The sequence below is a fragment of the Rhinolophus hipposideros genome (assembly GCF_964194185.1).
Source record: "Rhinolophus hipposideros genome assembly, chromosome: 5".
Taxonomy (NCBI): Eukaryota; Metazoa; Chordata; class Mammalia; order Chiroptera; family Rhinolophidae; genus Rhinolophus; species Rhinolophus hipposideros.
In genome coordinates this window covers 43,864,291-43,876,303 of record NC_138051.1, presented here as the reverse complement: position 1 = coordinate 43,876,303, position 12,013 = coordinate 43,864,291, and the positions used below count along the sequence as shown (strand labels likewise).

The window sequence follows — 12,013 nt, the reverse complement described above, 5'->3', positions numbered from 1 at the left end:
TATAGATCAGGAAGAGAAAACAGGAAGTTTTTGATAAGGTTGTAAAATTTGCATTTTCCTTGCTTTGTCCTGTTTATTTGTTTATTGGTTTGGCATAGATGATTTAGGAGGACACACTCTATTGCTTCATTTTTGAAAGTCTACGTGGCTTCACTCCAGTTTGCTGTGATTCTTTCTCATCGAGTCCCAGATAGACATAGGTCAGGGTTACTAACACAACCTAACATGACACAGCAGCTGAAAAATTTTAAAAACAGCAATTAGTCCCATATGTGGGATGAAATGAAGTTTTTGTTCTCTGCTAAAATAAAGAGGAATACTATAACCCCCACCCAAGGTCGTGCTTTCCAAATGATGACTGAATTCTTTGGCCTTTTTCTGGTCCAGACCCACTGTTAATAACTTATCTGACCTCAGCAGCGCATTTTGGTGTACAAGTGGCCAGAAAAAAAAACAAAAAAGAAAAAAAAACAAACACCCGAAAGGTAAATTTTTCCCTCCCCATTTATCTCTTACAAGGAAAGATTTGGAATATATTTTTTAACATCCCTAGTTTGGAAAATTATTTCTTCTAAATAGAGATACAGTGTGTGAATTTCTTAACTAATGCTCTACTTTTTTGGTATTGGCAAGTAAGTGCCTTTCTTTGGATTAACTTGATGGTGAATATTTTTCCAAATTAAGTGCAGAGAACATAGTGCTCTGCATTAAGCAAACTGGAACGGACTGGTACATTGAGGTTGGGTGAATGATGAATGGATGGACATGAACATCTTTAGACTCTTCCCAACTCTAGTGGGGATCACCAAGGTTTGGACAGAACAGCCTGAGACCATTGCTGAGTTAGAACTAGTAATACTCTCCTAAGGACTTCTCAGGACTTCTCAAAAGAGGATCTTTTTACTGGCTTCCCATATTCCTCAGTGGGATTTTTTCCTACGCTCACCTTCAAGCTCTTCATTCTTTGCCAGTTTGAAAGACAAGGTTTCCATTTTTCCACTTCCAAACATCTGGTCTTATAAAGCTAATTATGTGGTTCCTGGGAGCCTTAACCAAGATATCCGTAGTACCCAGAGCTGTCACCAAGAACTTGCACCAGCTAGCTCCATCTCTTCAACTTAAAGTTTACTACCTGAGACCAACGGAGAAACTCGTATGTCTTTGGTAGTAGGTGGGCTTGTTTGGTTGCTATTCAGACATCTCAGAAATTCTACCTAAACTATTTGGAAGCAAACTAATTTTGTGAATTCATCAGGTTCAAAATGGCCTTTTCTGTTGTGAGGATAAGTATGACTCCATAAATGGAATATAGTAGAATTATGTTACACAGATATATTAACTTCATGCCTTCTTTTTTCTTTCATAGACATAAATGAATGTGAAGTGTTCCCAGGAGTATGCAAAAATGGCTTATGTGTTAACTCTAAGGGATCATTTAAGTGTCAGTGTCCCAATGGGATGACTTTGGATGCTACAGGGAGGATCTGCCTGGGTAAATACTGAACTCATTACTTTTCTAATGATCATGTTTTTAAAGATTATTAAAAACTCAATTAACAAGATAGAACTGAATTATTTGGTTCCAAATACAGACACATATACCTCAAATTCAGCATTTTCGTTAGGATCCATGGTAGTTTCGTGGACAAATAGCCTTCCTGACTCAAGCTCTTTGTCTATTCTTCATAAAAAGAGTAGAGAACATGTTAGTGAAGAGAAGCTTTAGTCCTTAATTGATATGTAACTATTCCTTAAATCACTACCATCACAATTATTATTCCAGAGCTCTTAAATACACCTCCTATATGTCATGGGCTGTAGGATGCAAGGTGAATATTAAGGGGAACATTTTCACTTAGTTGAAAACTCTTGACCATGCCTGCTAGGCATGTCTTACTATTCGCCAGAGGGACAGGTCCTCTCAGAAACTCTTGTGGGTGTCAGGAGTGAAGGGTGTCAGTGTCCTTAAGAGTGAACCCAATGGAGCCCAGGGCCGTTGTCACTTTCAGTCATAGTGGGATTCTCCATGTCAACTGCTAGAACCCAAGTGGCAGGGATGTGGAAGAGATGGGACACAGAACCCTGAGTTCTTAGAAAGCTACCCTATAAACTTGTAGTGGCAGTAGGTTTGAGGTCCTTTAGCCATTCCTGTGGTGTCTGGCAGACTTATTTTCATGTTCCTGTTACGGCTTCTGACTGCCAGGAATATGTCTCTTGGATCATTGGTTTCTGAGCCCATGACTGTGGAATAATTCGCAGCCACATTGTGTATCTGAAGGCTTATTACTCTGAAGAGCATCCTCGGTGAAGGACCACTGTAGGTGGTTAAAAGAGTGGTATGCATTTTAAGGATTTGAATCATTTATGAATTAGAACAAACAAATCTTTAAATATGTAACTTTATGGTTTATAATGTAAGCAGTATGGAAGAGAAAAGTTGGAATTCTGGGGCTAAAGTCTTTGTGTAACTATGGATGTGAGTTAATCCCATTCTGAGTCTTAGCTTCTTTGTTTAGGAAGAATCAGCATTTAATGAGAACCTTCTTCCAGGTTCTTCAGTTGAAAGATGCTTCAAGGTTTAATTTAGAAATCATTTAAAAAGTATCCATCTTAATAAAGGCAACCTGGATATAAAGTTTCCCAGAAGGCTTCAGAAGCTTTCTGATTTTAAAGGAAGCTCAGGCATTTAGGTGAATGGTGAATGACAACATTGTGAAGGAGAAAGAGAGGGACTATCATGCCTTAATTATACTTTACAATTTTCAAATGCATAATCTCCTTTGAGCTTCTCAGATGGGTGGAACATCATTTTACAGATGTGGAAATTCAGACTCAGCGTTAATAATTTGTCTCAGACAAGTCACTTCTTAGTCACAAATTCTAGGTCTTCTGACCTCTCATCTGCTATTCTTTCTACTCTTCCCCATAACCCCATGAATTGGGGGTCAGAGCTATATGTATCCTACTTGTACCAGAAGAATGTGTACATAACACCTGGTGTAGTGAAAGAAGTACTTGAGAAGAGGAGTGAATGGCTTTTCTTTGCTATTTTTCCTCTTTCATCTCAAGTAGGGCAGTCCTTATTTTGGAGTTTGCTGTTCCACCTCTCCAAAATGAAGTGGCTATGAGGAAAAGGGGCTGGAGCTAGCTAGCTAGCTCCGATGTTCTCCAAGAGTGCAATTTGTTTTTAACTAGAAAATTGTCAAGACATGATGGAGTAGATGCATTGGTAACAGCCATGTCTATGAAAACATCTCCCTAAAGAGCATTGCAAAAATTCTCAGAGGTTATCCGATGGACACGTGTCCCATTTGGGAGAGCACCTCAGGGATACTGTGGATGCCTGATCATGGCACTATACACCAGAAGCTAAACAATAATGAATTCCAACTATAATTCTATATATATAATGTGATGGCTCGGTGCGAGGTCGGAGGGATAGTGGATGGGGGAGGGGGGGTTCACAGTGTGAGGGATATAAATGATGAATGTCTAAGTAGTACCTTGTCTTGTGCACCTGAAACTAATAAATAAATAAATTTAAAAAAAAAGAAAATGCTTAAAGTTGAAGGAAACTTTCCACAAACTGTCAGTACAAATAAATATGAGCTACCAAATAGCAGATAGTCTTTATGAGGCAGAAACACCCATCACAAGGCCTGGGTTTTGTTTGAGTAAAAAAATAATTCCAGTCAATAAGTATAGAGCAAGTTATTGAGTGTATTGTACTTTGCCTAACACAGTGCTGGCAGCTTGGGGCAGTGAAAACAGAGTAGCTCTCCTCAGCTTCTCTCTGTTCCCTCTGGCAGACATCCGCCTGGAAACCTGCTTCCTGAGGTATGAGGATGAGGAGTGCACTCTGCCCATTGCTGGCCGCCACCGCATGGATGCCTGCTGCTGCTCCGTTGGGGCAGCCTGGGGTACAGAAGAATGTGAGGAGTGTCCCGTGAGAAACACACCTGAGTACGAGGAGCTCTGTCCCAGAGGACCCGGATTTGCCACAAAAGAAATTACAAATGGAAAACCTTTCTTCAAAGGTACAGTGGTTTTGGTGGTCTATTGCAGACCAACAAGATGCATTTTCATGAGCTCAGAGTTCTACTAACAGAATTACAATAAATATCATCAATGTGGTCATTCCTTGATCATCTCAGCATACATTATTTGCTTTCTAAATTATATATAGCAAAACATTCACTCGGTATCTTTTTCTACATCTCAGGATTTCCTGAGGTCCCTTGCCTCTCCCATCTAGAAGGTCGATTTTGACACTACCCTCAGTCAAACACAAATGAAAAGAAATGGGAAATTTTTCTGCCATCCGCTAAGGTCATATGATGTGAGCTTTTGTCTGCTGATTTGAGTATCCATGTCGCTATGTTCCACCTGAGTATAGACAATGGAGGGTGAATGGCGTGAGAAACCCAGGGGCAGGTCCTCTTTGTCCAGATACAGTGAAAATTCATTCCTGTGAATGATGCATAATCTCCTCCAGTGATATGATACTTCAAATATTATGTTATGTCAGTGTATTATGTTATAATTTAAAGTCCATGTAAAAAATATGGCACAGATTTAATCTAATTACACAATTGATTTAAGCTTTTCGCACAATGATACAGAACTTGTTTACTTCAGCATATGGAAAAATCATAATTGCTTACTCAGAATTGTGATTACTCAGAGAGGATCAGCTTATGCTCCCATATAGAGTTTTGTGTTGGATGCATATTGTGTCTGGACCTAGTTATTATACTTTGTAATTAAATCAACTTATAAAAATGGGAAATGAGTATATAAATATCACTTAACTATCCTTATATAAAAAAATCTAGACTTTTTATTTTTCTCCTGAGCATTTAGTCCAAGAAGCCCTGAGGTTTAAAACTGTTGTGTCTAGAGAGACAGTTTCTAGATGCCCCTCTTAAATGTCTCTTAAGTAAATTCAAAGAACTTGAATGATTTGCTTCCAAAGGCTGTGGGAATCCATTGCCATGAAAGGACTTGATGTTCTTGAGATTTAATCTGAAAATTTTGTTTCTCATGATATTATGTAGAAATTAACTTGTATTTCTTGAGCTTTGGGTTTTACTTTGGAAAGGCCCCTAAAAGGGGAAACTTGGATCACACATTACATATGTTGTCTCTAGTATACAAAAAATATATTAATTATATTAATGAAGCTTTAAGGTTATATAATATTGAGAAAATATTTTAACTAGTGTACATTATTTGCAAATAATTTAAATTATAAATGACAGCTTCTTTGAAATTTTTATATGTTAGGTATATCCAAAAAAGCATAAATGAAATCTCATTCCTCTACACACTGAATTGGTTGCTGCAGATTATATGTTCTAATTATGTATAAGATTACATATTCTAATAATCTGTGTGTTTCAAGTATGGACACAAGTAGTTTGGAATATTTCATTCATTCAGCAAATAGTTAAGTGTTTAGTATATATCAGGCAGTGTGCTAGATTCTAGAAGTCCAAATAAACACACTCTTTACTTCTCTAATAATGCTTTCTAAACTAGAAGTTTAAAAGACTAGAAATGGTTACAAGTTGTATTAGATCATCCCACATTCTTTAAAATCAGTATTGCCAAGAACTTAAATCAAGACCCTCCGACTTCCTGGGTTTAAAACGGTGGGCATTGAGTCCTAATTGGTTGCTCATGAACTTTTCACACATTTTATTTTTCTTGAAGATATCAATGAATGCAAGATGATCCCCAGCCTCTGCACCCACGGCAAGTGCAGAAACACCATAGGCAGCTTTAAGTGCAGGTGTGACAGTGGCTTTGCTCTTGATTCTGAAGAAAGGAACTGCACAGGTGAGTGAAGGGGCTCGCCTTGGAGGGACACCCTTTAGAACTCTTCATCCTTATTCCGCAAGAATTAAGGTTATCCTACTCATTTGCTGCTACCCACTGCTTTTGTGCAGACATTGATGAATGCCGCATATCTCCTGACCTCTGTGGCCGAGGCCAGTGTGTGAACACCCCAGGAGACTTTGAATGCAAATGTGACGAAGGCTATGAAAGTGGATTCATGATGATGAAGAACTGCATGGGTAAGCGTGAGCCCCTTCGATCAGCACAGGGGAAAAAAAGGATCCCAAGATGCTTTGATGACTAATGGCCTCTGTCCCAGTTCTCGTCTCCTGAGCAGTGAGTCAGGAATCAGTCTGTGGCAGAGGGAGACTGACACATGGAAGAAATGAGGGAATTCATGCTGTGAAGTGGTGGGTGGTCTCGGACACCAGTTATGGGTCCCTGAGAAGTGAGTGTAACACCTACGATAGATACCCTAGGGAAGACAGAACAATTCAAACGGAGGCTATGTTCAGGGTCATATTATAGAGTTTCTGTACAACATTTCTAGAAAAGGAGATTAATTAAGCTGGTTGTATTACATCAGGTTTCCTAGAAACAAGCCTGTGACTGGGGGTTCTTTTGAGGCGGTGCTCTCAGGAGGAACCTGTAAAGAAGTGAGGAAGGCAGGTTAGGGCAGGGGAAGAAGAGGAGCAAAGAGTTCAGCTGCATTTTAGCCTTAACCTAATCCCTTAGGGAGTGTGAATGGTGCCAGAGAGTTGTCCCACCTTTAGGCAAGGAGGCCAAGATTTTATACGCCCACATCAGTTCAATCAGTGATTAGCCATGGGCAGCCCCCAGCATGGGAGGGAAATATAATCTCCCACCTCCTAGCTATTTTGGAATGAGGTGGAGAAGGGAGCCCGAGAGCCATTAGTAGACAGGACTCCCAGCAACTGGGCAATGAGTGCACTGGCCTGGCATGGGGAGCTGGACAGGACACCACCAACATCTTCAACACGGGTCATTTCCATTTTTCAGATATTGATGAATGTCAGCGAAATCCTCTCCTGTGCAGGGGAGGCGTTTGCCTAAACACGGAGGGAAGTTACCGCTGTGAATGTCCTCCTGGTCATCAGCTGTCCCCCAACATTTCAGCATGTATAGGTAAGGAGGAACACTTCCAGACCACTTAGCTGTGGGCAGTCATTCGACCCACATCTCTGCCAGAGTCAGATGTTTTCTGTTCTTATTTTCTACGCAGATATCAACGAGTGTGAACTGAGTGCGAACCTCTGTCCCAATGGCCGCTGTGTGAACCTCATAGGGAAATATCAGTGTGCCTGCAACCCTGGCTATCATTCAACTCCTGACAGGCTGTTTTGTGTTGGTAAGTTCTATGTTTTATGTTTTTTTTCTGTTCTATTTTATTTAGTCTCATTCTAAAGCACTCAAACAATGTTCTCTGAGTTCTGTTTCCATCACCAGTTACTTTTACTTAATCTTTCTTGTTTTCCTGTAAGTAAAATTCTTTTCATAGTGGCTTCTGATCTTCAGATCTCACCTCCCTTCTGTGTTTAAAGAAGCACTTAAATGAAGGAGGTAGGATGTTTTAGCTTTGACAAGTATAATTTGACCCATCTTGCTTTGAAGGGTGAACGGTAGCACATGCTCTGTTTATGCAAAGCATAACCAAGCAAACCAGCAAGTGATTACTAACCACCTGAAATAAATGAAGCACGATGAGTGCCATGAAAAAGGCAAAAAATAGTTCAGTCTCTGCCTTTCCATGATTTAGATCGGCTAATAGATTTCAGAGGACAATTATTGGAAAGAAGACCATGGTATGTTCATATCTTACATTGAAATAGAGGCCAGGCCTGGCACTCCTTAAACATGGGGTTTTGTGGGATACGACTTTCGCTTTGTGGCTGGCGCTCTGTAAGTTTAGTTGTGCTGGAAAGAGTGGCACAGAGAACGCTGTGGCTTTATTGTGCCCAAAGTCAAAGTGAAACTTTGTATAAACTGCCAGTTTTTGCCTGGTTTGGGGTGTACATCATGTGGAACTGCCAAGTCTCACATGGTTTCCACCCAAAGTCATAAATCAGCCCAAATTCTTCTGAAACATGGCCCAGGACAACTCAGAACTCCAACTCAGGTTCTTGAAAAGGATTAGAACTTCAGCCAATCAAACTGAATGTCAAGTCTATAACTGAGTCTGTGACCCAGAGAATTTCACCCACGTGCCCATTGTCATAACGGGGATATGTTCTCATAGCACCTGGCATTTCTCCTACATTGCATGTGGCACATGATGTGTTGTATAATTAGTTGTTCATCTAACGCTCTAGCTGCAATTTAGCATTATGAAGGCAGGTCTAGTGTCTATCTCATTTACTCTTAGATTCTTACCTCTAGCACACAGTAGGTGTGTAGTTCATACTTTTTGAAGGAATCAAACAATCAACGCAGTAAATTCCAGTTATCCTAGGACCCTAGGATGCTTCTTTTTTGTTTTTTTGTTTTTTTTCTTGCTTTACTTGACCTATGCCTGGAAACTTTAAACACATGCCATGATCATAAACACAGAGAAAGGTGATATTATGATATTCTTTTTATTTTTCTTAGACATTGACGAATGCAGCATAATGAACGGAGGTTGTGAGACCTTTTGTACGAACTCAGAAGGTAGCTATGAATGTAGCTGTCAGCCAGGATTCGCACTAATGCCCGATCAGAGGTCATGTACCGGTAAGTAGGTTTTACCCTCCTGTGAAATCTCTCAAGTACAGGGCCCTCTGTGGAGTAGTGCAGGGCGTGGGCTTTGGAATCAGATAGTCCTGAGTCCAAATCTTTGTTTTGTCACCTATTTTAGTTGTGCGTCCTTGATAGAGATCCTTAGCATCGGGTTTCTCATTTATAAAATGGGGTTCAGATTGCCCGTGTGGACGAATATGTGTAGCACTTAGCATAGTACCTGACACGTGCTCCATAAATGGAGTATAAAATACAGTGTCTTCGTTGATCAGAATTTTGAAAAATCTGAACTCTTGGCTTACTTCACTGCTGTTGAGGGTGTGTTCCCTGGACTAGCATTAGCCTCACTGGAGAATCTGTTAGAAATGAAAAATCTTGGACCCCACCCTGGGCCTACTAAGTCAAAAACTCCTGGATGCGGATCCCAGTAAACTGTTTTCACAAGCCCTCTAAGTGATTTGGATGTATGCTAAAATTTGAGTGCCACTGATCTAATTGACGCTTCCTATTCTATCACCCTGGGCTAGAAGAGCCATGTAGCCCAGCTAGAGATGGAAAATGAGGTAGGTAATACAGGTTTACATCCTGGCTTGGATAAAGAGAGACATTGGGTTTAGAAACCCAGAATATCATATCTGACCTAGAAAATCTCTCTCAAAAGCCCTAGATGTAAATTTGGCTACAAAAATTAAATGTTGAAAATAAATATTTTTACTAAAAATGTGTCTAACTAGACTTGCTTATTTCAAGCAGTTTTCATCTTAAAATATCAATAAAACAGAAGATGACAGACTTTAGACATTTACATTTGACAGTGAGAAAACTAAGATTCATATCATATTTGAAAGATAACTCACATCAGAGGTAAAATTGCTAATTAAACGATGGGATTTTAAGTGGATGTGGACCCCTGACCCTGAACAGTATGTTGTGAATCTTGAAAATGGTTTTCTCCTTTTAACCTGTTGGCATCACTTATGTAAAGCTTCATTTGAGAATTAATTGTCTTGTGCAAATAGGCTGAGTTTATTTGACTTGGGTCAGTTAATTTTTTCATCGTTGAATTAATAGAACCAATATCAACAACATGCCGTTGTTGGTTTTATTCTCTGCAGACATTGACGAGTGTGAAGATAACCCCAATATCTGCGATGGTGGTCAGTGTACAAACATACCTGGAGAGTACAGGTGTCTGTGTTTTGATGGATTCATGGCATCCGAAGACATGAAGACTTGTGTAGGTAAGCAAAGAAAACAGGATTTTCCATTTTCGCTGATTACTCACAAATATTATTAAATGACATAACGATTGGTTTGGGTACCTGAGATCCTATGTGAAAAGTAAGGATATTTAGTGGCATAATACTAATACTCCAAAGCCAGCATTCCAAAGAGCAACTTTCTTGTGAGTGTGATATGTTAGTTTTGTCAGATGTTATGTAGACTGAGGTAACCATTGGTCAACTGCAGATGGACATTTATTTTATGTTTATGCATTATTTCTGTGCACTTAACCTTCCTTCTACTGTGACTAGAGTTCAGGATTTTAATATGTTTGTCAAAAGGCATGCAAAATTTATTTCTGACAAGAATGCAATGAACTCTAGAAGTAATTGCATATGTTTTAGAGTTTCTACTGTTGTTTTCAAATTTGTTGTATTTTCTCCTGCAATATCTAATCTGCCTTTTATTCTATTCAGTATATTTTTAATCTCAGACATTGTAGTTTTTATCTCTAAAAGTTTGACGTAGGACTTTTCATATCTTTTGTGTCTCTGTTTAATATGTCTAATCATGCCTCTAGCTTTTTGAACATGCGGAATACAATTGTAATAACTGTTTTAATGTCCTGGTCTACTAATTCTATCATCTGTGTCAGTTCTGAGTCATTTCAGTAAATTGACTTTCCTTTTCATTACGGTTCCTATTTTCCTGGCATTCACTGAATGCCTGGTATTTTTTTATTGGATGCCAGACGTTATAAATTTTGACTTACTAGGTGCTAGATATTTTTGTATTCCTAGAAATATTCTTGAGCTTTATTCTTGATCTATGTTGTTATTGGGAAACAGATTGAGCCTTTCAAAGTTTTGCTTTTACTGTTTTAATAAAACAGCAGTTAGTCTCAGGCTAATTTTGCTCCATTGCTGAGGCAAGATCCTTCTGGATACTCTACCCAAATCCCTGTGAATTATCGGGTTTTCCCGTTAGGAAGAGGCACAATTCCAGGCCTTCTGTGAACTCTGATGATTGGTCCCTCTAATTCTTGTGGGTGGTACCCTTACATGAATGACTGGGACCGTTGCAGACACCTGGAGCTCTCTCACTGTGCAGGACCCAGTTGTCCTCTGATCTGCACTGTGAACTCTAGTGAATTTGGCCTTCGAGGACTTCCAGCTTCATCTCTTCAACTGAGGGACACTTACTGGTTCCCTCTGCCATCCCCTTCTTTATGCCACGGCGTTCATACTTTCTCTACACAGTACTCTGAAGAATTTGCCTAGTTCGTTTTCTTTCTCTCAGGATCACTGTCTTTGTTGCCTATATTGTCCTTTTGTTGTTGTTGCTTCAGCTGAGAAGCTAAATGTGGTGCCTATATTCCATCTTGGCCAGAAGCAAGAATTTAGAATTTAAAATATTTAAATTGTATCACCTTTATATCTTTGGAAACCCCTTACCAAATATTTGTGAAGCCCTAAAATTAAAGTGAATGTCATAAAAATAAATGTTTCAGTTTGGGAAAGAAGCGAAGTTTGTAACTATCTACACTAACACTGCTAGTTTATCTAGCCTTTCTTTGAAAATATGGAAACTAAATCGTTAGCATCACGTAGACTGAATTAAAAGGTTCATCTGGCCACTGTTTTGAAAAGTTCTCTAGACTGCCACATAAACGGGCTCTAGACTCAGCCTAGAGTCAATCAGTTTATTTGATTACTTGACCTTCTGCTTATGGCCCAAATAAAAAGCCATTCTGCATTGTTAGCCTGGAATATAGAAAGCACATGTGAATTGAGCTCCATAAATATGATACACTTTTTTTGGAGTGAAAGCATTTCACCCTTTCTGATTTATTTATCATAGTTGTTTTATCTCAGGGAAAAGGTATTCAAACAAATGTTTATATGTATTAATAATATCTATGTTTTACAGATGTGAATGAATGTGACCTGAATCCAAATATCTGTCTAAGTGGAACCTGTGAAAACACTAAAGGCTCGTTTATCTGCCATTGTGATATGGGATATTCAGGCAAAAAAGGAAAAACTGGCTGCACAGGTATGTTTTTTCAGATGGAACAATACGACGTTAAAAGTGGTTAAGAGACTACTACCATAATTATAGATTAATACCAGTTTTAAGACTATTAACATTTTAATTGCATTTATACAGCAGTTTGTGGAACATTTTTCATTAAGTTACCCTGTACTTCTTT

At 39.1% G+C, this 12,013-nt stretch overlaps 1 protein-coding gene across 2 annotated transcripts in view; it reads left to right on the top strand.

Annotated features, from left to right (window-relative positions):
• Positions 1–12,013, top strand: part of FBN1 (fibrillin 1) — a 234,186-nt gene that overhangs the window by 150,471 nt on the left and 71,702 nt on the right. For both annotated transcript variants that reach the window (XR_013993368.1, XM_081048809.1), the window contains exons 23-31: positions 1,367–1,492; positions 3,810–4,037; positions 5,716–5,841; positions 5,952–6,080; positions 6,862–6,987; positions 7,085–7,210; positions 8,449–8,571; positions 9,693–9,818; positions 11,731–11,856. Coding sequence is in view for 1 of the 2 variants with exons in the window: in XM_081048809.1 (XP_080904935.1) it covers positions 1,367–1,492; positions 3,810–4,037; positions 5,716–5,841; positions 5,952–6,080; positions 6,862–6,987; positions 7,085–7,210; positions 8,449–8,571; positions 9,693–9,818; positions 11,731–11,856 (1,236 nt within the window). In the remaining variant the exon portion in view is untranslated. The remainder of the gene's footprint in view (positions 1–1,366; positions 1,493–3,809; positions 4,038–5,715; positions 5,842–5,951; positions 6,081–6,861; positions 6,988–7,084; positions 7,211–8,448; positions 8,572–9,692; positions 9,819–11,730; positions 11,857–12,013) is intronic.